The sequence below is a fragment of the Elephantulus edwardii genome, unplaced genomic scaffold, assembly GCF_000299155.1.
Source record: "Elephantulus edwardii isolate Elephantulus edwardi_28Jun2011 unplaced genomic scaffold, EleEdw1.0 scaffold00037, whole genome shotgun sequence".
NCBI classification, from domain to species: Eukaryota; Metazoa; Chordata; class Mammalia; order Macroscelidea; family Macroscelididae; genus Elephantulus; species Elephantulus edwardii.
Window position 1 is genome coordinate 15,090,168 of NW_006399787.1, and position 27,326 is coordinate 15,117,493.

General features: G+C 37.7%; 1 protein-coding gene across 2 annotated transcripts in view; it reads right to left on the bottom strand.

Annotated features, from left to right (window-relative positions):
- SIPA1L1 (signal-induced proliferation-associated 1 like 1) overlaps positions 1-27,326 on the bottom strand; it is a 206,981-nt gene that overhangs the window by 114,852 nt on the left and 64,803 nt on the right. For both annotated transcript variants that reach the window (XM_006884722.1, XM_006884723.1), the window contains exons 4-6: positions 21,455-21,629; positions 5,012-5,115; positions 2,234-2,391 (exon numbers count right to left, since the gene is read on the bottom strand). In XM_006884722.1, the coding sequence (XP_006884784.1) occupies positions 2,234-2,391; positions 5,012-5,115; positions 21,455-21,629 (437 nt within the window). The remainder of the gene's footprint in view (positions 1-2,233; positions 2,392-5,011; positions 5,116-21,454; positions 21,630-27,326) is intronic.

Genomic DNA, 27,326 nt, shown 5'->3' on the forward strand with positions numbered 1-27,326 from the left:
AATGATCCAGGAAGTATTAAAAGAAGATGGAAGGAATATACTGAGTCATTATATAGAAAGGAATTGGCAGATACAGAGGAATTTAAAGAAATAATGGGTAACCATTAGAGAATTTAAATTTTGAATGCTGATGTATGATTTAGTTATTGGATATTTTATTAAAATATTACATTCAGGAACAAACTGGGTGCATAAATTTATGTTTTCAAGTATAACATATGAAAAAATTAAACAGAGATCAAATGTTTCCAATTAAAATTTTATATCCCAATTGCGACACACCTAGTGGCTAGGAAGCTGTGCTGTCAGCCCAAAGGCAGGCAGACTGAACCCACCAGCTGCTCTGAAGGACGAGGAGGCGCAACCTCCTTCCCTGCAATTACCGGCCTCTTAGAATCTGGTGGCAGGTCACCTATGAGACAGTCTGCCTCAACAGCAATGAGAAAATGTGCAAAACCAAGATGACTGTAGGTCTAACATGAACCCCAGATTTCAAACACTTAGTACAAAGAATACAAAGTTTTTCAGTTATTCTAGAATAGTGATTGTATGTTGAAATGATATTAGGCAAATAAAAGAATTAATGGCTTAGATTATAAATAGTCTTAAAAGTTATTTTATCTGCACTTATACTTTTAAAAAGCTATTAGGGTACTTAATTGCTTATTATTTATAATAAATTATAAGTAAGAACTACTGAGAAGCAGCAACTTCTATTACATATATGGCTTGCATGGTATTTTATTGAACAATACTAATTTAGATGCAAGCGGAAAGCAGCTCCTCTCATTAGAAGAGACGGCAGGGCTTTCCACCTTGCCATACTCCCTAATGCTTATTCTATAGAGCTTTACTTTCTATCTACAAAGTAAGATGGAAGCCTTTGCAGGACTCTAGCAGGACACTTTAGTTACTCAGTGTATTTTTAAAATGTAAACAGTCAACCAACCCAATTATAATCAAAGGTTCTGCACTAATCCTGAACTTAATAAGAGGAGCTTTCAAGGACTCTATTCCCTGAAAAGAGGACTAGATCTCTACTGCTGAGGTTCCGATCCCTATGACTTGGAAACCACAGACTTCACTGGGCCTTGAGTTTCCAAAAGGCTTGACACTCAAGAAGTCTGGAACAGCCTGTGTGTTTGAAGCAAAAGCTGCAAAGGCCTCAGCCTCACACAGCATGTGAAGAGTCAGCAGCACAGCTGAGCAGTGAGGAGACTTTTGACCTTGGGTAAGTTACGTGGGACCCTTGTGCTTGAATTTCCTCATCTGAAAATGAGGATATAAATAGTGTCTACCATCTAGGTTTTAAAGATTAAGTGAGGAAAGAAACATCTTGTACTTAAAAAATGAGTTCAACACACCTTAACTCCTGTGATGCGTCCAGGAGTGGTAGCAGTCAGAGATGGGATCAGAGGAGACTACAGGGGTCATTTGTTTTGTTCCCTGTATATGCTTTTTTATTACTGATGTGTATTAACTGAATTAGATAGCTGTGGGTCTCAAAAACCAAAATAAGTCTGTGTTGCTCAACTCAGTGCTAAGCTACAGTATTTCAATAGTAAATACTCAAAGCTAATAAAGTTGAACCTTTTAACTTTTAGGAATGGAAAAATAAACTAAATATTTTATATTCTGAAAGGATGCTTTAATATAAAAATATCTTTAAAATGCTAGACTAGCCTTATATCCGGTCTTGGCACTGCATCCATATCAATCCAGTATCACATCTCCTTATTTTTTGCAACACCTTATAAAAGGCCTGTGTGTTGCAAATAATAAGAATGAATTCGGATATATTTGTGTCTACATCAACAAGTGACAATGAAACAACTTTACCAACAACACTTAAGAAATAAAAAAGTCTCCCGATATTACAGAAGCCCTGAGTCTTTATAATGGCAATTTTTTAAAATGAGCCTCTCCTCACTATTCAATGTGATCAGTCATCTACACTCTTGCCATACTAAAAGCAAACTATAATTAACAGGCTAAGTAATTAGTTAGTTAGAGGGTAACCAGATGGTACGTATGAAGGACATCACCTAAGGAGGAGGTACAAATGGAAACGGCAGGTGTCTAACCAACATGTCTGGGGGAATGGCAATGCCATCGGGTTACGTCATTGTGTGAATATGGCCATCCACATGCACAGGATAAAGAGAAAAATAAACAGTAGCAGACACCCACTGCCATTTGGGCTGGATGGAACCCTCTGCTGTAGCACCAATACCTGTAACAGACACTGTCCGTGCAGGGGTTGTGAACCCGGACGATAACGAAAACGTGCTGAAAATGGGAACGGATGTTTTTGGGGCTGAATGGCTGTGCTCCAGGTTCTTGGAAAACTATTGTCACGATATCATTTCCGATGTGCCGCTTGCGTAGGAGCTAAAGCAAAAACACAAACATTAATAAAATTGAATAAGTCTATTTCGCCAGTTCATTCATCAGTATAACTTAGGCTATTTTCCCAGTTGATTCACTTGTATAATTTGGCTATTTTAATTATTCATTACTAATTAGTATACATCAGGGTAGGTAGTCTACATAGTTATTTTCAATATTTTAGCCTCTCTTTTCATCCTCTTCGAAGAAGAACATGAATATTTCACAATTTGCAAAAAACATACAACCCATTCAAATGGGCCTAAACACTATCTGGCATATCATGCCAAGCTTCAGCATCCAAATCCTGTTTCCATAACAACAGTTTTGTTTCATTTTCATGTAGAGAAGTAACTTGCTATAGGGAAGATTTTTAGAGACAAGAATGGCCCAAGTAATTACAATGCAATTTATGATGTGGTTTAATTGGCTTCATCTAAAGGAAACAGTTAAGGCATTTTCTGATATCCTTTTTGTGGTACAAGCTGGTAACTGGAAATGAATAACATTCTAGAACGTTGTAACAATTTAAAAGGAGGTTAAATTTAAAGTTTAAGTAGCTTCTTTAATTACAGTAAAAGCTGCTTTAAAAGATCACCTGCTGTTCTCACGTTACATGGTGTTCTGGACTAGGGAACCAGAAGTTCAGGCACCCCAAATCCTTGAAGGCTACTGCTATTCAGGATGCCTTAATTACATCAAAAGCACAAGGAAACTGAACAAAATTTGTATTTCTTATATTCATTATATGAGACACTTTTAAAGAGGTGGGGGAAAAAAACAACCTCAACTTAGCCACTAGAACAAAGACACATTATTAAAGCGTTTGAGTTTTTTAATTATGTGGTGACATTACGGTATAGGAATTATTACCAATAAAATCACTGCTCAAGTACTGGCTGCCAGCTGAGAGAGCCAACAGCCTTCTAGATTAGTGTTGAGAAGAGGGAGTTCTAAGTGGCAGGCAAACGTCTTTTCAATGTTGACAGTTTAAAGCATCCCAAATTAATTTCTAATGAGGGTATTTACATGATAGGTAATCAAATGTTAATAGCAAAAGGCTGGTTTGAATTGTATTGACTAGTACATGCAATACAACGATAAATGATGTCATTTTCTATGAGTTTTTCTTCAAAATATAGCTTACTATAAAATATTAACTTACAAAGAACCCTAAAAATGAAATAATTTAGCTATAGTCCCACTTAAATGCCAACTTAGTTTGCCAATCATATTAATTTAATCAGAAATAGACAATCAATTTAATCTCATTACTAAATTTTTCTTGCACCAATCTCTCTTCTGAGTGATCAAGCCTTATTTTTTTTTTCCGACTGACTGACCCAAATAAGAAATCTAGTCTATTTTTCTTAATATGGTATGTTTTTCTCTTCTACAGAAATCAGGATTTTTGAATTTTCATTACAACATCTACAACAATGCTAAGATCAGGGAATTTGTTTTGAAGCAGGTTTATTTCAGACCTACACCCGATTCATTGTTTGGCCTCCTATTTATGATTGCTCTGGTAAAAGTAATGAAAGGTAAAATTTTGTTACCTAGACCTGTGATTTAATCTATCCCAAAGTGATGAAGTGTTAGATTAGATCAGTGTTTGGTGAAATTTTGTGAAAAAGGATATGATTCATTCTGCAGCTGGCCTGTGTTCTTTCACAACAACAATGGATAATAACAGACTATGGACCCACTTGCCGGTCATACGTGAGACTGGACCAGCTCATGCTGGAATGCAGGCTTCGTAAGCTCTCTTTGATTCTTTCACATTTCAGTGTATATTATTTGAGACACTTAACAATGAACATTATCATATATTCTCTTTTGTTCTGTAACAATCTATCACTTCTTAGTTTCTGCATTTTGTCATCTAATCACTTACTAAACCAGTTGCCATGGAGTCAGTTCCCACTCATGGGGATCCCCTGTGCTTTCAGTATTGATTAGTACGCTTAAGTCTTCCTGGCTGTGACCACTAGAAAGATCACCAGGTCTTTCTTCCAAGGCTCCTCTGGTGGGTGGATTTAAACTGCTAATGTTTCTTCTACCCATGGACCTACTTCATTTTTAGTAAGAGGCAATGTCCTCTGAAAGAACTTGTGTATGATGTACATACATGAACTGTTATTTATGCTCCTTGCAATATCCTTCCAATATCCCATTAATTTTTATTTCTCTCCAAGATAGTTTTCTGAGCTGCCTTTGAAATCTGAAATGAAACATCAGTACTTCTTTGCTTTTCTACAGTGGCCTCTTGAGATGAAACTTCATCCACTCATGAATGTTCTTTGTAACCCTGCAGAGTCATCTAATCACCACAATTTCAACTTGTTCTCTTCAGATTTCAAGAAGAAATCTCAATCCCCATGGGTGAAAAGCAAGTGATTAATTCACAAAGCCATCCAGCTGGCAGTTAACCTAGAATTTGTGTCTCTTCATTTGTTTTCAACTCATTTGCTATTCCTAACTTCCACAAAGCACAAAGCTTCCTGCTGCTGTGACAGGTGCAACATTAAATTCTGGTTTAAGATTTTACAAACTTGCCACTTGGGCTTCTGGGGAAAATAAAATCCGGGTGAAAACACAAGAGCATATAAGTACCTCTTACCTGTTGCTTGTTGTTAGGTGTGTATGGCAGCATGGTGGAAACATGGAACATAATTTCATAGTCCTTGTATGTTGTATACAGAGAATGAGTTCCAGTGGAGTCAGCTATAGTTAACAAAAAGTAATACTTACATATTATATATATATATATAGAGAGAGAGAGAGTAAAAATATTATGTACACTATTAAAAAAATTAAAAATGAACTATTTTACGATAAAAAAGATCCTAGACAGGGACTAGTCTGCGTGTTCTTAATGCTTCTTTCATACCTAACCTCTTATAGCATTACAGTGAAGTCTATGAGCCCTCTCAAAATTATTTATAGACTGTTGTTGTTAGGTGCTGTGGAGTCAAGCACAACTCAGAGCAACCCTTGAAACAACAGATCTCAACGCTGTCCTATCCTGTGCCATCCTCATCACCTCTGACACACTTGGGCCCACAGCTGCAGTTACTGTATCAGTCTAACTCATGACAGTTTATCTATTATTTATAATAGGTAAAATAGCTCTATAAAATTATAATAAATCAATTCTATTGGAAAATAGAATTATCAATAGAAAAAATATAATAGTATAGGCTTTACAACAAGATTTAGCTCTACATCAAATGAATTCTAAAATTTGAAGCTAATGGAGAACATCAGCAGTGTTTTGAGATGGCTAGAAGAACTACCTGATGATACGCTCTGAAAATATTTGTGATTTTGATAGGTGACAAAACTATGAGCAACACCTCAAACACAATAGTTAATGCAAGCATTCAGAATTCAAGTAGATGTTACAATGCAGTAAGAGGACAATGAAAATAAAGATTTAATTGATTATAAAAGCACACACAACTCTGGGTTCTATCCACAGACACAACTTGAAGAATCCCTTTTCTGATACTTCTGATTAAAATAGAAAGAATTTTTTTTTCTTAACAATTTGGTGGTCATTCAAAAGACTTTAGAAGAACAAAGTACAATTGTCTTATCTCTCTCTTTTTTTTTTTTTTAGGACACAAGTGTATTCTACTCTTATTTCTCTTGGTAGGGAAAACAATTCTCTACTCCTTCGATAAGGAGCCCTGGTGGCACAGTACGTACTGTCTAGGGCTGCTAAACAAATTCTCCAGCCCCTTCTGAGGGAGAGATGAGAGGTTTCCCTCATCAAGATTTACAGCCTCTGAAACTTCATAGAAGATAGCTACGAGTTGGAACTAACTCAATGGCAGTGATTCTAAATTTATTTAAATTCCATTAGTCATTATAGTTTGAAAATCAATGTGCCCACATTCAGGAACAAGGCAAGAAAACGATAAACTGGCAAACTGACACAGAAGTGTATCCAGATTAGATTTTCAGGCTGCAAAGTGAACAGGGGTGCATTCAAGACTCCATCAGGCATATTTCTGAAACCCAAACACCTTACTGCCTATTGCACAATGAGACTGCAAGACAAAACTTTCAGCATCAAAAAGCAGGAGTTTTCAAAATGCATTACAGATAACATCACCTAGGCAGATTCTTAAGTTCCACCCCCAGAAAGGCTGCTCAGGGGCTGGAGGAGGGTTGGGCCTAGGAATCTATTTTTAATAATGCCCCCAGGTGACTCGATGCAGTAGCTGCACTGCCTTCGGGTATGGCTCCCAGAATAGACTATAATTGTGACTTGTAAAGGATGGATTTATAAAGATGTTCTAAAGTCCTCGGTTTCAACCTTGAGCTTGTTGGAGGATCCTTTAAGTTTGAGGCAGACATAAATGCAAAGGTATCAAAATAAATGAAAACAGAAGAAAGGTTGACTAATTACTTAAAATTACAAATATATATACACCAACATACGACTTCTCAAGGAAAGAAGTATCTTCTAAATGCTAATAACTACTTTCACAAAACCCGACATATTACTATAATCAGTTATTCAATGGAACAATTTTAGACAAGAGTATAGAGAACTTCTCTATTGTTAAGGTTCTTTGCTATAAATAACTACAGAACTGATTGCTATATTTTAAAACTTTAAAGTGAATGTGTCAGCTTTGACACATACTTACCTGTGCTTCAAGTCAAATTTAAGTAAAGTTAATGAACTAGAAAAAAAGACTGCCATCTGTATTCATTTATTACATCTGTCCTTGTATGTATGTGTAACTCTAAAAGGATTACTGTCAGAGTCAACATGATGTATATGACAACCTTGAAGATAATTTGTTTTCTACTTTTTGCTGTTTTCTCTTCTTGCCTCAGAAATACATACATTTTAAAAATGTATGCTATTTGACCAATCTCTTTCTGAAAACTTTTAAAGATCTTACTTACAGCTTTGCAGAAAATTGTTTCCTAAAAGTTTTAGCATTAAACCTAGGGCCAACACAATGACAAATCCCATGTAACATTAAATTATAGAAGTATACTTATTTTATGTGCAGTATGATTTGGAGAACTGTAAGTTTTCCTTTATAAAAAAAAATGTTAAAATTCAATCTTACCTCAATCTTATTTTGAGCAAGTCTACTAGTTGAACAGATATATTTCCAAAGAGCAAAGTGCCAGTCAAAGGTCAAAGTTTTGATAAGAAAGTATGAAAAACTTGGAGATACTCAGTTATTGGAGAAGGCAGATGGAGCAAATTCCCAGAACATAGTTTCCCTCGACTCAAAACAGGGACTCTTACATAAAAGGAGTTCATGGTCAATAAGAATACTGACAATAATAAAACCACAGCATGCTTTTTAATCTTCAAGAGATAACGCAAATTTTTTTCAATACTATCAGAAAGGAACTGAACATGCAACCAAGATGCATTAAAAATACTGGGTGCCTAGAATGCAAAACTTGGGAACAGGGAAGAAGGATCAGTAGTCTTTAAAACATGGACTTGGTGACAGAAGTGAGGCTGGAGATAGAACAGTAGAATTCTGCACAAACAATGGCTTATTAACTGCAATTCTCTTTTATAAGAAACATAAATGGTGACTATACACATGGATTTCACCTGAAGAGATGCACAGGAATTCAGATCGATTACATCTGTGGGGAAAAAAAAATCACTGGAGAAGCTCAATATCAGCTATGAAAACTAGGTCAGGTGCTGATTGTGGAACATAACCATCAACAACTCACATGCTTGAAACACAGATGTGAAAATAATGCTAGCTCATATTCATAATGAGCTTTAAAATTAAAAAGTAAATTCAAGTATAATATGGGTTATCTTGTTTATCAAGATCAGTACATGGCTAATAAGGTCAGTACTCTGTGTTAAAGCATATAGAGTAAAATTCCCAGCATTTAAAGACGACACTGAATGTTTGAGGAATGGTAACAATACTGTCCTTAATAGCTTTGAAAAGGTACAGCTAAGTACTGATATCATACATGATACGTTTCAACTTGAAGATAGCACGAACAGGCTAATAAGCTTGTAGGAGTTGTTTCAGAAACAATCAATATAATAATTATTCTTGCTATTTGGTACAAATATCCTGTGTTTAAGTAGTTTTTATCTGGTCTTTCTGATCACTTGCTATGCATCTGAGAGCTGGACAATGACTAAATATGACAGAAGAAGTGATGTCTTTGAGTTCTGGTGTTGGAGAAGAGCACTGAACATCCCATGTACAGTCAAGAGAACAAACAAAGACATCTTGGAGAAAATGCAGTAAGATAAAACTTCGCCTCACATCCTCAGGGCATTCACTAGGAGAGGCTATTCCATGGAGAGCGACATCATGCTTAGAAAGGCAGAGGGTTGGCAAAGGAGAGGAAGACCCTCAACCAGGTGGATTGGCACAGTGACTACTGCAATAGGCTCTAGTGTGTCAGAAAGTATGAAGATGGCACAAGATAGGATAGATTTAAAATCTGTTGTTCACAGGGCCATGCACAACTCAAAAGCACCTAACAACAACAACAATATATCTAGAATTTATGATAAAGGTGTACACATAAACATGCATGTGTGAATGTGAGTTGGGAAAAAGTAATTGGATTTTTATACACCTATTACTTAGTCACTAAAGGATATGTTTTAAAAAAAGTAAATGGAAGATAATCAACACATGCAATTTGATTTTTGGGGAAATTCCTAATTTTTTAATACTTATTAAAGAATCACGGCATTAATTAAATGTATTGGCACAGGATAGAGCAGAGTTTAGGGCTGTTGTACATAGGGTCTCTATCAGTCGCAAACGACTCGACGGCACATAACAACAACAATAACAACAACATATAGACTATTAAAAATCAATAAAATTAACAACAGCTTAAATTCCATTTATGAATATCCTCCCAATTTTTTTTTGTTGTTAGGTGTTCGCTAGCAACATCTACCAACAAGTGACTAGAGCTTATAGTGATCCTATGAACAACAGATCAAAACCTCAGAACCTTGCCCTATCCTGTGCCATCCTTGTAATCTAGTATGCTCAATCTCACTGCTGTAGTCTCACAGTCAGTCCATTTTGTTAAAGGTCTTCCTCTTTCTCACCGACTCTCTGCTTTTCTAAGGAACAATGATAGAAGACTTAATATATAACACATCAAGTGCATGGCAAAAAAAAAACCCACAGATTTGTTTTGGCTCTGGTTATTTTTCAAAGTTCAATAAAAAATTCTAATAGTCACCTGGCAAATAGGAACCACCTATTTAAGCTCTCTTTGGTGAAGTTTGGAACGATTAGAACAGCACATCAGCAGAGAACTGCCGGAAGTCCAGGCTGCGTTTAGAAGGGGTCGTGGTACTAGGGATATCGTTGCTGATGTTAGATGGATCTTGGCATAAAGCAGGGAATACCAGAAGAATGTCTATCTGTGTTTCATTGATTATGCAAAGGCATTTGACTGTGTGGATCATAACAAACTGTGGCTGACTCTGAGAAGAATGGGAATCCCAGAACATTTAATTGTGCTAATACGAAACCTATACTTGGACCAAGAGGCAGTAGTCAGAACAGAGCAGGGCAACACTGCATGGTTCAAAATAGGGAAGGGTGTACACCAGGGATGCATCCTGTCTCCATACCTTTTCAACATGTATGCAGAGCAGATTATCCGAGAGGCTGGGCTCTATGAGGAGAATTGTGGCATCAGGATTGGTAGAAGATCTATTAACAAGCTGCATTATGCTGATGACACAACCCTGCTTGCTGAAACTGAGGAGGACCTCATGCACTTGCTGCGAAGGGTCAAGGACTGCAGCCTTCAGTATGGACTGAGGCTCAATGTCAAGAAGACAAAGATTCTCGCCACTGGACCAATTAGCAGAGTCAGGATGGATGATGAAGAGATTGAGAGTGTTCACAGCTTCAGTTTGCTCGGCTCCACAGTCAACACTCTTGGTACCAGCAGTCAGGAAATCAAAAAGCGTATCGTGATGGGAAAGTCTGCTGTTAGGGACCTCTCAAAGGTACTCAGGAGCAACAGTGTCTCTCTGGAGACTAAGGTGCACCTGATACAGGTCATGGTATTTGCAATCGCTTGTTATGCATCAGAGAGTTGGACAATGACTAGGGAGGACAGAAGGAGAGTGGATGCTTTTGAGCTGTGGTGCTGGAGAAGAGTACTGAATGTACCATGGACTGCCAGGAAAACAAACAGATTCATCTTGGAGAGGATTAAACCAAGCTACTCCTTGGAGGCAAGGATTCTGGGGCTTCGTCTGACATACTTTGGACATGTTGCCAGGAGGGACGGGTCCTTGGAGAGGGACATCACGCTTGGGAGGGTGGAGGGACAGCGCAGGAGGGGAAGACCCTCTATGAGATGGATTGATTCGGTGACTGGGGTAATTGAGATGGGTGTGTCAGAGGCGGTGCGGTTGGCGCAGGATAGAGCAGGGTTCAGGGCTGTTGTGCATAGGGTCGGTATGAGTCGGAAACGACTCAACGGCACATAACAACAACAACAACATGGTGAAGTTAAAGAATCCTGGTAGCAAAATGGTTAAGTGCTTGGCTATAAACTGAAAAGCTGGTGGTTTGAGTAAAGGAAAAACTCAGAAAAGACCTGGCAATCCATTCCTGCAGAGATTGAGCTTAAAACCCGGCCCCCCGCCCCAACCAATCCACTAGGACACTTCTATTCTTATCCCAAAGGAATCAACTTGATGGTACTTTACAACAATGAAACTGTGGAGTAAGATATAGAATAATCACACATCAAAAGAAACCTTCACCAGGATTCTAGAAACCAGAGACTACCACTCAGAGATACAGGTGGGCACAGATATTCATCTCTGGAACAGTTATGCACAATTCATATGAAACATGCTTCTGCTCTTGTGGTAATATTTCACTCATAAACTAATGAAGTATTTGGAAAGGAAAAAAAGAGAGTACCTTAAGTTTAGGTTTAGGTCTGGTATTTTCCATATTTAGGTCTATTTTTCAAAGTTATGTTTAGCTGTAAGGAGAGGTTATTATTCGGTACCACGAAGCTGGTTTTAACTCAAACGGACCCCACACTGTGCATGAGATCATTGTTGTTGCTACTATGCCAATCCATATTGAGGGCTTTCCCCCCTTTTTCCCTGACCTATTTTGTGAAACATGGTATCTTTCTTCAGGGACTGGCCTATCCTGATTATATGCCCAAAGTATGTGACAATGTCTTGTCATCCTCCTGTCTGAGAAGGATTTTGGTTGTACTTCTTCCAAGACCAGTTCTTTGCTTTGGAAGTGCATGGTATATTCACAATTCTTTGCCAATACCACAACTCTAACACACCTATTTTTCTCTAGACTTCTGTATTTATTGTAGAACTTTCTCCTTACCCCAGGAGATTGAAAATAGCATGGCTTGGGTTAGACACACCTTAGTCCTCAAAGTTACATCCTTGCCCATTTGCACTTTAAGGAGGTCCTTTATAATATACTGCCCAAGGCAGGAAGACATAAATTGATTTTTTTGGCTGCTGCTTCCACTGACTTTGATTATGAATCCAAGTAAAAAAAAAAATCCTAGACAATTTCAGTCTCTTCTTCACTTATTATATTGTTGTTGACTGGTCTAATTCCAAAAATTTTCATTTTCATTATGCTGAGGTAGACTAAATACTGAAGAGTAAAGTCTTTGGGCTTCATCAGTAAATGCTTCAACTTCAAGTCTTTGCTCTTAGCAGGCAAACTATCCTTGTCTGCATATTACAGGTGTTTATTTTTTTCAAAAGTTTGTGGAACATTTTTTTTTTTAAATTTTATTTACTATTTTTTGCATATGTACCATCAAATCGTATCTGACTGGGATTGTCTATGCACATGTTTGAGTAAACATAAATGAAGTGTTCTGGAATGTCTGTGCTTTGCAATGTTACCCATAATTTGTTAGAATCCAGAGTCAAATGCCTCTGTAACACTGAAATAACAAAAGTAAGCAAGCTTTCTGACAGACTCTTCTTTCAGCCAAGATGCATGTGACATCAACAATGACATTCCTTGTCCCAAGGCCTCTTTCTGAATCTGGCAAGAAAAGATTTTGAATTATCTTCAGTAACATTTTACTTGCCTGTGGTATTAATGGTATTGTCCAATAATTTCCAAGATCTGTTGGATTATCTTTCTCTGGCCTAGGCACAAATATATATCTCTTCTAGTCAAGTGGGACAGGTAGCTGTCTTCCTTTGGCATAGAGGAGTGAGCACTTCCAGGGCTGTCTGTCAACTTCAAGAGCCCTGATTTTCACTGATTGTGCATTTTTCCTTCCATCTTATGTGTGTGTGTACATACTTTATGTGCTATTCAATACTTAGTCTACAGAATTTCTTCAATATTTTTTTAAAAGCTTTGTTCAGCTCTCTAACGTCAACCTTCGTTACTTTACTTTAAGCTTCATGTTCTAATGCAAGTTTCAGAGTATCTTCTGATGTCTTTTTTTTTTTACATTTCCATTCTTTTCAATGACCCTTTAAATGACCCTCTTCAGGCATTCAGTCTTTGATGTTATCCTACAACTTACCTGCTCTTTTGTCTTTAGTGTTAAATGCATGATCTCTCAATTCAGGTGGGATCTGCTCTAAGTCATACTTTAGCTTTCATTGGCTTGTTACCATTTTCCTTAGATTCAACTTGAACTTACATATGAGCAATTGATTAAGGTTGTTCCACAGTTGGCCTCTGAGTTAGTTCTGACTTACAACATTAAGCTTCTCCACTGTCTCTTTCCACTGATAGACTGCATCTTATTCTTGTGTATTCTAGCTGGTGGGTTCCACATATACAGTTGTCTTTTATGTTTTATAAACAAAGTATTTAAAATTAGTAAGTTAGTGACTACACAAAGTTTCATTATGTAATCAATCTCTAGCCTAAATTCTATCATCAACTCATATTTATGAACCGTCCGTCCTTCTTTGTTCTGACTTTTGTATTCCAATCATCAACAATCAGCAATGCACCTTGGTTGTATGCCTGATCAATTTTAGGAAGCAGCAGTTGTAGAAATCCTCAATATCCTCATCTTCAGCTTTAGTAGTTGGTGCATAAGCATGAGTAATAGTCATATTAACAGGTGTTCCTTATATGGTATGGGTATTATCCCATCACTGTTAGGATAATACCAGGAAACAGTTCATTAATGACAGGCTTCAGGAAGGAGTTATGGTAATATTTTTTTGGCATGACAAGCAAAATCATACTGTGTTGGACCAAGAAAGGTATGAGTGCCTATGTGTATGTAGCTGGGGTTCAAAGCTTTTAAAAATCACTAACATGAGAGACAATCACAAAGATGGTGAAATGGCGAGACTGAGATGTCAGTTCTGCTACTTTCTATCTACTGTTACCTTGCAAGGTATCTGGAATTACCTGTATTCTCAACTTGGAAGAACATTTGAATTTGTATAAGAGAAGGATCATTTGCTACATAACCATAGCAGGTGAACTCATTTTTATGATTCTCTATATTGTTCCTGTTATGAGGATTAAGCGAAACCATATATTGAAAGAGACAGCCAGAAAGAGAGAGTCAGTCAGCAAATGTGTTGGTTGGAATCTAAAATTTGATGCATGAAGGGCAAAAAAATGTAGAGTTCCTTTAAATAGTGTGTTTTATTTTAACTTCATTGCCAAGTGCATCTCAGGAACCTCATAAGGAAAAACCTTACGCTATAACACAGTTAAAAGTAAAGTAAGTAAAAATAGAACCCATTTCTTCATTCACCAGTCTCTAGAACTACAAATAGTCCTTTGCATATGCAAAGCATTCAAGTAATGCTTTATTTATCCCTTCTCCTACCACAGCTTAAACATTCCAAATAAAGATGTATTTTCTTTACGGAAAAGAAAGACTCTAAATCTCAACTGCTTTTACAGCACTGATGAAAAATGGAGGCAGCAATGAGCATTCACTAATATTAGTGAAAAAAGGTGCAGCTTTGAGGAAATGCTTCACAAAGAACTTCTAGGTCTCCTATGTGCTGACTTGATAAACAAGCTTTAGTCAGGAAATCATTCTCCACATAATAACTCAGGGTGGTCTCCATTTTTCTCATAACAAGCTGCTGGGTGAGAATTTATTTCTCTGTTTACTGTAGTGTGAGAGATGGTAATTATCTTGAGGTAGTGCCATCTAAATGAAAAAAGTAGGAAGAAAACTCCATTACTAAAAACTTTCTCATGAAAGAATTTGTCCAACTAACAATACATTTGCATTTGTTTGCTTGAAGTTCTTATTTTTTAACTTGGGAAAATGGACTTTGTACAATGTAGCGGGAGAAGAATAGCAATGCTTTCATAGATCCCTCAATCCTTCCTTTTCCTGACCCATTTTCTACTCTACCATAGAACTAAGACTCTGAATACGATCTTACTACATGGCATTAGAGCAGTTTTGTGAGGGAAGATATTTTTATCTCAAACGCTTAAGGGAGGGAAAGATATGCTCCAAAGGCTAGGCATGGAGCTCCACTGTGCAACTATGCTTTTGCTGAACACGTCATTAACCATATCACAGGGATCTGTTCTATTTCCCTGATGTTTACAGTATTATCTTGGGTATGTTAATTAATCTAAAAGAGCCAAATAGGTATAATCAGTATTTAGGAGTGTTTGTGGATATTATATATGATGACATCTATGAAAATCGCCAGAGAGTTCTACTTCTGAAAGGGTTTGTTCTTTTATGCTAAACAATCAGATAATCTGCTAGGGGTGGAGAAAGCTGAAACAACTGTTTTCAGACACTAGACATCAGGTAGCAAATGATAGCAATCTCTGAGATAAAATAAGGTAAGCCATATAAATCAACATCAAATCAACTGCCAGATGTGCAGGCTGGATTTAGAAGAGGTCATGGTACTAGGGATATTACAGCTAATGTTAGATGGATCTTGGCAGAAAGCAAAGAATACCAGAAGAATGTCTTTCTGTGCTTCATTGACAATGCAAAGGCTTTTGACTGTGTGGGTCACAACAAGCTGTGGCTGACTCTGAGAAGAATGGGAATCCCAGAACATTTGATTGTGCTAATGCAAAACCTATACTTGGACCAAGAGGTAGTGGTCAGAACAGGGCAAGGAGACACTACATGGTTCAAAATCAAGAAAGGGATCCATCAGGGATGTATTCTGTCTCTGTACCTTTTCAATCTGTATGCAGCACAGATCGTTCGAGACGCTGGGCTGTATGAGGAGGAATGTGGCATCAGGATTGGCGGAAGAGTCATCAACAACCTGTGTTATGCAGATGACACGACACTGTTTACTGAAACTGAGGAGGACCTGAAGCGCTTGCTGCAGAAGGTCAAGGACTGCAGCCTCCTATATGGATTGAAGCTCAACATCAAGAAAACAAATATTCTCACCACTGGGCCAATTGGCAGCATCAGTATGGATGGTGAAGAGATTGAGATAGTTAACAGTTTTAAGTTTACTTGGCTCCACAGTCAACACTCTTGGTAACAGCACACAGGAAATCAAGAGACGAATTGCATTGGGAAAGTTGGCTGTGAGGAACCTTTTAAGAGTGCTGAAGAGCAAAGACGTCAGGCTGGAGACTAAGGTGTGCCTGAACCAGGGTATAGTCCTCACAATTATGTGCTATGCATCAGAGAGTTGGACAGAATAGGGATGATAGAAGGAGAATTGAAGCCTTTGAGCTGTGGTGCTGGAGAAGATTGTTGAATATACCATGGACTGCTAGGAGAACAAACAAGTTTGTCCCGGAGAGGGTGAAGTCAGAATGCTCCTTGGAGTCAAGGATTCTGAAGCTTCATCTGACATACTTTGGGCATGTTGCAAGGAGGGACTAGTCCTTGGAGAGGGACATCATGTTTGGTAGAGTAGAGCAGCAGCGAAGGAGAGTTAGACCCTCAATGAGATGGATCTATTCTGTGAGTGGAGTGGTGGGAATGAGTGCGTTTGAGATGGCTAGGTTGGCATAGGATAGAAAGGCGTTTAGAGCTCTTGTACATAGGGTCGCTATGAGTTGCAGGCGACTCAATGGCACATAACAACAACAACAACAAGCCATATAACCATCTATTCTTTTTATCTGGATGTACTTTTGGGACAATGGAACAAGAAAGGAGAAGCCAACTACAGTAGAGTGGTCTCTCCAGAGAGGGGCTTAGGCAGGTAGGAGCAGCGATTTGCCGGACAGAGAGAGTATCAAAGAAGAAAAAACTGGAGCGAAAGAGATCAAGAAACACCGGACTCCACTGAGTCTTGGGCTGCCTATTAACCCACTGTGAACAGAGTGATTCCAAAAGACGACTTAAGAAAAACAGTAAAACCAAAGAATTATCAGGGAATTGTAAACTGAACAATGTCATGGCTCACTCAGGGTTAGAAGATACATAAAACTGACCAATTAAAATATAGCGATCTTGTGGGCGAGCAGACAAGAAAAAAAATCCTATCTTTGTATTGTTATTGCTGCTGCTATTAATTTGCCATTCAGTATGACTCATAGTGACCCTACGAACAACAGATCTGAACCCTGCCTATCCTATGTCATCTTATCATCTCTGAGACACGTGAACCCACTGCTGGAGGCACTGTGTGTCAATCCACCTGGTTGCGGGCCTTCCTCTCTTTTGCTGATCCACCACCTTTCCAAGCATGATGTCTTTCTCCAAGGAGTAACCCCTCCTGACAATATGACTAAAGTACGTGAGACAAAGTTTCACCATTTTTGCCTCCGACAAGCACTCTGGCAGCACTTTCTCCAAGACATATCTGTCTGTTCTCTTGGTAGTCCATGGTATATCCTGTACTCTTCTCCAACATCACAATTCAAAGGTATCATTTCTTCTTCTGTCATCCTTACTCACTGTCCGGCTCCTACATGCACAGCAAGGGACTGAAAAGACCATGGCCTGGATCAGGCACCCCTTAGTCTTCAGACAGATTATCACTGCTCTTCAGTATTTTGGAGAGGTCCCCAATAGTGAACTTGACCAAAACAATATGCTTTATTATTTCTTGACTGCTGGTCACAAGATCATTGATTGTAGATACCAGTAAGAGGAATCACTGGCAATGTCAATCTTTTTCTCCATCTATTATGATGTTGCCTTTTGGCTCAGTTGAGATGTAATCCATATTGAAGGTTGTAGTCTTTGATCTTCTGCAGCAGGCATTTCAAGTCTTTCTCACTTTCAGCAAGCATGGGTGTGTCAACTGCATAATGCAGGTTGTTGATGAGTCTTCCTCCAATCCTGATGCCACTTTCTTCACAGAGTTCAGATTCTCAGATGATTTGCTCAGGACATATAAATGTATGGGAAAAGGTTACATCCCTGATGCACTTTTTTCTTGATTTTAAACATGCAGTGTTCCTAAGAATGTGGAATTTATTCTGAGTATATATTAAAAAAATTTAAAGATGAAGCACTAAAGATCAAGCTGTTCTGTACCTTCCTTCGTCAAATGCCTAACAAAACCGAATTCAACATTCTTTAAAGAAAACAACAAAACCAGCCACTCAATAATGATTGTATCCAATAGAAAAATAAAACATAGGAAGAAGCAGTAAAATGTAATCCTTACAAAGAAGATCCATTAACAGAAGACCCAAATGATAGAAATTATAGAATTAGTAAATGAAACAAAATACCAAACTAAAACGTGATTATTAAATATGTTTAAGGACTTAACGGACAATATGAACATAATGCGATCATGGAAGATGTCTGTGAATATATGCAAGAGAGAACCAAATGCAGTTTCTGCTTCTTAAAATCTTCATACCTAAAGTGGAAGTTTCATGGAATTGGCTTAACAGCAGATTAAGACACTGTGGAAGAAGGATGTGGGAGAGAGACAGGTGGTCCTCTCCGTGAATTTGAGAATGTTATTAGTAGAAATTATCCAAACTGAAGTACAGAGAGAAAAACGGTTAAAAATAAAAACACAGAGCAACATTAATCTGAGACATAGTAGTATAATTAAAGACTTGAATGAAAGGGGGTTAGAAACCAGGAAAAATAAGGACTAGCAAATTGTAATTTAGTTGATGAAAACTACAGAACCACAGATTTAAGTGACATGTATAATGTCACATTTAGAGGAAATGATCCTTTGGGAACACTTGTTCTGGAGAGCATTTTCTTCTTCTAAAGATTATATATAAAGTGTTTCTTAACACAAATAAAGTGAGATGAAATGGGATGAGATTATCTCATAGTACCCAGAGCAAAATATCATCTCTGGGTATAATACCACGGCGAGGAAGACCCTGCTGGGGGTTTGGAGAGGATGTGCTCTATTTCTATGCCAGTCATTGTCTAATATCCACTTAGACGGCATGGCCCATGTCATCGCTGGTAGGTGCCAGTGTAGACTCAGCAGCCCAGGCACAACAGAATGAAACCTTGTCTGACCCACTATCATCCTCACATGGTCCCCTCTCAATTACTTAAGAGACACTTTTGCAAACTGCTTTCCTCCTGCCTGTACAGTAGAAACATTTTCCTACTCTTCATTCTCTTAAGAAAACTGACACTCTGAAAAAGACTGAGAAGAAATCATGACTTCTTCTGATATGCCTGAAGCCTTCCTAGAACTGTAAAGGGAAGAGGCTCAGTGAAAAGTTCCTGGCTGAACGTACTGTATATATCTGCAGCTGTACCATCTGAGGCAGTCTGCTAATCCAGGTTAACCTCGTCTATCTTTATTATTAGGCTTTACTGTTGCTGGGGAAAGTGTGCAGTCAGTCATTCAATGCTGTCCAGTCAGAACCAAAAACAAGCTGGCATTCTACTGGCTCTTCCAAGCCTATAAACTTTATGGGAGGAGACGGTCTATCTTTCTCCCAAGGAGTGGCTTCTGCTTTCAATCTACCAAGGAAATTGCAGTCTTTGGGTTACAGTGAAGCCATCCATGGACTGTACCACCAAAGCTTCAAATATGCACAGAAGTGCTTACATGGCTTATTCCAGCACCGAACTTTGTGCTGTTTTGGTTAATTATGACCTTGATAGACATTTCTCACATTGTGCTTAATTATCAAAAAGGGGCTATGAGGGTAGAAATGCACAAGCAATGCACAATCTTATCAACTTCCAATCTGGCCATTCATTTATAGAATCAAGGTGGTTGTTACATTCTCTTTGCAGACCCTTCTAAAAGTCCTGTGGTGATGAAGATACATTTAACAACAAACTGGACAGCATGAGTTAATTGTACAGGAGGACCATCAGAATATCTGAGAGAAAGAGAGTTTAAGGGCATACAGAGACTTAACATTTGATGCAGCTGCCTGCAGAATCTAGAATGTTAAAATAATATTTAAAATGCAAGGCTATTTATGGGTTGTAATAGTCTCTCTTGCATATCGTTTCCAAGTTGGCAACAGCAAAAAACCATAGCAACAGGAAATTCTTCCCTGCAAGGGAGTTTATGAATGCTTTTCTGTTTTCATGACTCAACTCCTTATTTAATTTCCTATACAGAAAATCAGAGAAATTACTATACCGACTGTGAAACAGATGTGCTAATCCAAAGACCTTCTCAAAAACCAAACAAAAAAGACAAAACAACAACAAAACCCGAAAACAATCAAGAAAGCAGGTCACAGGTGTCTAAGGTAGATTTTAAGTTGTCTCCACAATGACATACAAAAGAAGTCAACATAATAAATTTCAAGATTAGATATACTCAAGATACGTGAGTCTTAAATATTTCATTAATTAACTGTTGAATGGAGATCAAAACCCTTTGTTCTTGCAACATGAACAAATAGATCGTTTCATTATTGTGCTTTAAACCAGTACTTTTTATGGGTCAAATTAGAACCAGAGCTACAAAAGCCTAGGTTGGTTTTTTTAGATTAAGGTAAGGTAGACTTTAGGCAAAGATAGAACAACATGAAAATTCTAGATATAAAATAGCAACAAGAAGAACAAATGCATAAGTAAGAAAAGCATGCAAAACTTGAGTGTTATGGAATGAATTAGCAAAAGTAAAAAATTCTAGAACTTATGGCCAGGGAGATTACAAGTTGTAGAAATATTTTTAATCACCCCAACATTTAATTATGTGTCTGAAATTTAGATTCCTTTATAAATTATATATTAGAAGTATGGGCAATCTCCTCCTGTTCAATTAACTGCTTCTGAAAACCCACCAGAGAGTCAGCTCTACAGGTAGGTTCTGATTCACCGATATTAAAAAACATGCATACGTATAGTGAGCTCTGGTGGCCTAGCAGTAAGAAGCTACACTGCAATCCTCAAGCATGCAGATTAACTCTACAAGCTGCTCCACGGAAGAAGAACAACAATCTCCTTCCATATGATTAACTGCTTATGAAAATCCGCTGGAGGGTCAGCTATGGGTCAGTTCTGACTTGATGGCACACAACAGCACACATGATTTAGGGAGCTCTACTGGAGTTAGAAAGGAGCTCTGGTGGCCTAGTGCAAAGAAACTACTGCAATCCTGCAGGCATGCGGTTCAAATCTACTAAATGCTCCATGGGAGAAGGATGGGCAATCTCCTCCCGTATGATTAACTGCCTCTGAAAACCCACTGGAGGGTCAACTACGGGTCGGTTCCGATTCTACGGTACAAAACAACAATAACAACAGTGGCCTAGTAAGGATGGAGTCGTGCTGCCAACCCAAGGACAGGTAGCTTGACTCTACCAGGGGTTCTTCAGAAGAAAGATGGGCAATCACCATGCAATTTATAGCCTCTGAAAACCTGCTGAAGCTCTGAACTGGCTCTGACTTGACAGCACACAACAATAATAATGATCCATAATTTGCCTTCACAGCTTTACTCCAGTTACACTTTTTAAAAATAACTTCCCCCTCCAAGTCTTTTTTCTGCAACATCTCCGATTATGATCTTAAATTCTTCTCATGCCACATGCTCGCTCTCAAGCTTGCTCTCTTTCATCAGCAACAATTTTCTGTGATAAACAACAACACTGTTTTATGGGTGATTCAGCAGATGCATATCAACATAGCAGGAGGAATATGGACTTAGTTGGAGGATCTACGTATTTCTTACTTTTGGTGTCAAGTTGTGCACGGTATTTCTCAAATCCTTTGAGCCGAATGCGTTCTCCCAACAGCTGAAGGAATTCCTCAAAGGCTGGGCTGGCCGATTCATTGTTGTACATCTCTTCTTCAGTGCTCTGTCCAGCTTTACAGTACATGATGCCTACTTTCTGCTGATAATTCAGCTGTGAAACAGGCAACACAGGTACATTAAATATAGGCACATTCACTCTGTACCACTTAAACACTACTAAACGTTGTATAGTACAAGCCCAGAAAATAATGGCTTATTTCTTCTTTTAAAATTTTGTTTTAATTCTCTGTCTCTTAACCAAAAGAGACAATGCTCTTGATAAATTAAAAGAAAATGCAACACAAACCTTTTTAAGGTATCTGTATACATACATATATATGCTGTCACACAAAGAGTTAATTAAAGTTGCATCTGTGCTGGAATGGATGCTGATACTTTAAATCCTTTCTATTAATGGATCCTAAAGTACAAAATGAAGTTATATAAAGCAGCTTCACACAAAAAAAGGCAATTCTTTTAAAAGGATTTATAGTTTTTAAAAAATGAGAGCATTTATGAATTTAAAGTTTTAAAGTATTTAACAATATTACAGGTTTTAACCTATCTAGGTTAAAAAAAAACTACTACACATTGTTTCATACTAAAAATCCAATAATGTCTTTGCATAAAGTTTTTAAAAAGGTTTCTCAATGTTAATTTTCTAATATATAAATTTATGAATCTTGATGGTCTCTTTGTTAGAGAAACAGCATCATCAATAATACACTTACAAAAATTCTTCAAATGGCATTTCTCTTTAGCTGAGAGCTTAGAGAGATACTTTAAATAGGGCTATATAAAGGCAAATCATCTAGCTGTATATATTCCTTCTCCATACACAGTTAAAAAGAAGCATTCAAGGGAACTAATTAGATCTAAGAGAAAGAACTTCTAAGGAAGATATTTATTCATCATTGAAAAGCTTTAACATTCTGCAAACAAATTTTAACATACTATTCTTTTAACATGTTTTCATAAAATTATGTTAAGATAAAAATACAGATGAGGGAGAGAAGTGCTTAAAAGGGATATATGAATGGGTATTCATGTCATTACAGAAGTCCAGAGTGAAGGCTGATAGTGGAGGGGACTTGGCAGGGTGGAGGGACTGCATAACAATGAAAGAGTTTTCTTTCTGTTCAAGGAGAAGAGAGAATTGGGAGGGGGTGGGCAGGGAGAAATGTGCAACAATGAATAACTAGAAACCCTAAGTCTCTGCAAGCTTTCATTAATTTTTAAAAAATGGGTGTAAAAAAAATTCAGACTTTACACTATTCAGTGAAAATCAGAGTAATCAATACCACAAATGTCCCTTTTCCACAGTGGCAATGGAACTACTGTATAAGTGCATTTTCATCTATTAAAAGAAAAAGAGGAAGGAAGAAAGTTGAATTTTAATAGTTAACAGCTGGCCAGGTGTTAAGGAGTCAAACTGCCAACCCAAAGGCAGTCAGTTCAAATCCACAAACTACGCCAACACAGAAAACTGGCAATCTTTTCCTGCTTAACTTATAGCCTCTGAAAACAAGCTGGAGGGTCAGGTATGAATGAGTTGGTTCCAACTCAATGACATGTAACAACAATTCTATGTCAAAAGCTAGCTGTTTTAAGACACATTATCATACCTTTAATTCTCACAACAGACCATAAGGCAAATACTAACATTTTATACACATACACACATTAAAAGGAAAAAAAAATAATAGAAAAGAAGGTAACTAGGCTGGTAGGGATAAAGACAAGATTATGTACTGTTAGTCCCGTAATTCAACACCATTAAATAACACCAGTACTCAATCAGACCTGTCTTGCTACTTCTATTTGTACAACACTCTCCAACCTGGCTTATTTGTGTTCCCCCAAAACTATGTGTCAACTTGGCCAGGTGATGATTCCTAGTATTATATAATTATTCTTCATTTTGGGATCTTGTGTGTTAAAAATATTAACTTAAGCAGCTAAGTGTACTGTTTGGATGCTAATCAAAAGGTCTAGCAGTTGGAAGCCAACAGGTGCTTCACTGAAAAAAGACAGGTGTTCTCCTGACTAGATTCAGCCTTGATAACTTCATGAAGGATCATCATGTGTCATATTCTACTCAGTGGCAGTTTTTATTACTAATTCAGGTAGAGGGGTAGTTATGTTAGCGAGTCAGGATACATTCTATAGGATTAAGGTGTATCTTGAGTCAGTTTTTTTGAGAATCAAGAGCAATCAAACAAGGAGTCTAGTAGTACAGTCAGAAGTAGCTTGCTTCACTGCCAAGCAAAACAGATTAAATAAGCAAGAAGATTAACAGATTTGACTATTACCAAGAAAGAAGAGACAAAATCTGAGTATTTCTTTTGGACCCATGGCCCCTGAGCTTCCTAGACCCCAAGGGAATATTGACACTAAAACACACAAAGATTTCTATGGAATGTTGTATCCATAGAGGTTGAAAGGAGACAAGGTTCTTCTCCCAGGGCTGACAAAGAATGTCTTTCCCTACAGCTGGTGCCCTAGATTTGGACTTCTAGCCTCCTAAACTATGAGACTATAAATTTGTTAAAGCCCTTTACTTGTGGTATTTCTGTTACAGAAGCTCTAGATAACTAAGAAAAGCCCTCGTTTGCAACTTTCAAGTTATAAAGTTGAAATAAAAAATTAAGTACACATTTGTGGTAGCAAAACATGATACAAGGGTGGAAATACTTAATTACATTTCATTATGTGAATATTCGTATTTTTGCTGCAAAAAATTAATGTTTGATTGCAGGCAGTTGTCCCAAATCCCTCCTAGAATATTACTATATAGTACATGTGTTACATTGGTAGGGGTTACACCTTAACATAAAGGAAACCAAATTCCTCACAACTGTCCCAACAAATAATACAATGAAAAATAAAAAGAAGACAGAAGTTGTCAAGGATATAATTGTACTATGATCCATGATCAACATTCATGGAAACAGCAGTCAAGAAATTAACAGGCATGCGGCACTGAGCTAATCTGCTGCCAAGGATGCCTTTAAAGTGCTACAGAGCAAGGATGGTGCTTTAGAGACTAAGGCGTACCTGACTAAAACGTCAATTGCTTCATATATACTTATACTTGTAGATTGATAATGTATAAACTTTGGATAAATGGTCAATTGCTTCATACACATTGAAAAGTTGGATAAGGGATAAAGAAGACCTTAGGGAATTAAGAACAAACAAATCTGTCTTAGACGAAGTGCACACTAGCAGAGTGCTCCTTCCAGGAAAGGATGGGAAAATTTCGTTTCATATTGGACATGTTGTCAGAAAGGGTCATTTTCTACTGAGAAAGGTAGAGGGGTCAGCAAAAAAAAAAAAAAAAAAAGAGAGAAGACTCTTCACAGGAGGGAGTGAGACAAAGGCTTCAACAACAACAACAAGAAGGCTTATCAAATCAGTGATTGTGAAGATGCGCAGGACTGAGCAGTTTTCTGTTCTGCTGTACAGAAGGTCACCATGAGGCAGGGTCTACTGCTCAGTACCTAATAACAGTAACATTACACTAATTTTCTAGAATCTGAAAACCTCTGAATTCTGAAATACACCCATTCTCTTGTTGCTTCAGTGATGACATCTTTTAGCCTTCCAACCGAAAATATCCTGTTTAAGTGACAGGAAAGCTTGATAGCCTTTATAAGACATGTAGACATGTGAGCAACTTGAGAATTTCCCTGTCATTGTTTAGAATCAACTCTGTCTTAAATGGTTAAAACACTTGACAGTAACCTAAAAGCAAGAGGTTCAAGTTTACCCAGAAACAAGGCCTGGTGATATAATTCCAAAACATCTTAAAGCATAATTCTACTTTGACATATTTAGGGCCACTACAGCCAGAGCTGACTGGATAGTTACTGTTTTTTTCTACCTATACTCACAAGAGGAAGTAAATTTCTAATTCTGGAATGTGTGAATAACTGGGCACATTGATAACTGGAATATTTTTTAAGTAGTATGCAACCTTACAATTTTGACAATCTCAAAAAACACATTTGAGACTTGGTTTATTTTTGGATAACACATTTGAGGGAAGGAGGAGGAAAATGAAAGTTAAACTATGTTATATGGATGACATTTATCCCCTTTCCCAGCTGGCCTTCTGATGGCCTGAAAGGGACTTTTATAGGAACTCTCACAGGTAGAGATTTCATCTCAGCTTTAGGAACAGAGCAGGATACTGTATTAGATCTCAATAAATAAAGAAATAGCAGGAGAGTCTATGTCAATTAGAAAAGAAGTTCTTAATACAGTCAGATCCCAGGACTGACAATCAGTTATCATACTCTCTCCCTGCAGGAAAAGCCATCAAAAAAGATAAAGTAATCTGAAGAAAAGAAGGGGCTTTGAGTCATGTGTTGTCTGGCCCTGTGCTTCCCAGGCTAGTCTTCACACACAACGATGTAAAACAAAAGTCACCCTGTTCAACCGGAAAGTATCATGCTGAAATTGGATTTGTGGCTAGCTTTTAAAAACTTCTTAGATAAAGGCTTAAGATTTCACTGTGCAACATTCAAAGGGATTCATTTATTTTAAAAAGAACATTGCAGACAGCAGATAAGTAACAAAACTTCAGGAAACCCATTGAAGAAGCAAAGTTCCTGGACAAGGAGACAATGCTGCTTTCTATTCACTGGTTTCTAATACCCTAGTGAACTCCACCTGCAGATAGGAGTACAAACTGGTTTTGTTAGTTCTGAAAGGAATGCTCCTAATTTAAGAGGATTAGAAAATTTGTTACAATGTCAAATTTCCCCAGGGTTGAAACTGTGCCAAATGTTGCCTGCTCAAAGGTGATGGTATGACCAGCTATGTCTATGAATTTCCAATAGAATCACTGTAGGTGGCATTCTCTGAAATTAGGCTGCTAGAACTCTTCACGAGCAGCTGTGTTCTCATGAGAAACTTTTAAGGAGAAAATATGCAAATATGCTAAGGAACATGTTAAGAGGAGGAGCAAATCTAAATGGAAGAAAAGCTATGACTTGGAGGTTCAGGATTGTCCTTTTTTTCCAATTCTTTTTTCTTTTGAGCTACACACACATTTACTCATGTATGTCTACATGTATATGAATTTACACTGACTCAGAACTGACTCTAATGCATTTTCAAAGGGTGAAAATAACACAGGAGCAAATGGTCCATCTTTCTCCCAGGGCCAGTGGATTCGCATCACTTGTCTTTGAATGGGCAGTTTGACTCCATAAAAGCCACAATAGCTCTCTAGACAGTTAATACTGTATAGTCATAACCAACCCATAAAGTTTTCAGAGGTAGTCCTCACATGGGAGGAGACTGCCCATCCTTCTCCCATAGAACAACTGGTTGAACTGCACACCTTCAGGACTGCAGTGCAGCTCCTTTCCATGAGGCCATCAGAGTTTCCTAGACAGTTAACAGATGATACCAAAAGCCACCTGAGAATAATGGGCCCATCCACAGTTTTCAATATTCTCTGGATCATTTGATAATGTTGACATAAGTCGATGCTTTTTTGTGATATAAACAGTGATGAGGGAAGACCCAGCTCCTGTTAAGGATAATGGAAAAATCTGCTAACAGTTAAGGTTGATGCTTGAAGAACATCACAGAATTAATGCATTATACAAGCAGAGATTTGTGAAATGGCAAATATTTTGCTCCCCAAATATGTTCAATAACAACAGAAGTCAACAGGACAGAAGTTTATGTTGAGATGCAAGTCCTGAATTTCAACAAAGCCAAATGTACTTCACATCCACCAAAATGCTGACTCTTACGTCTGGGTACAATAAAACATGAAATTAGTCTTCTT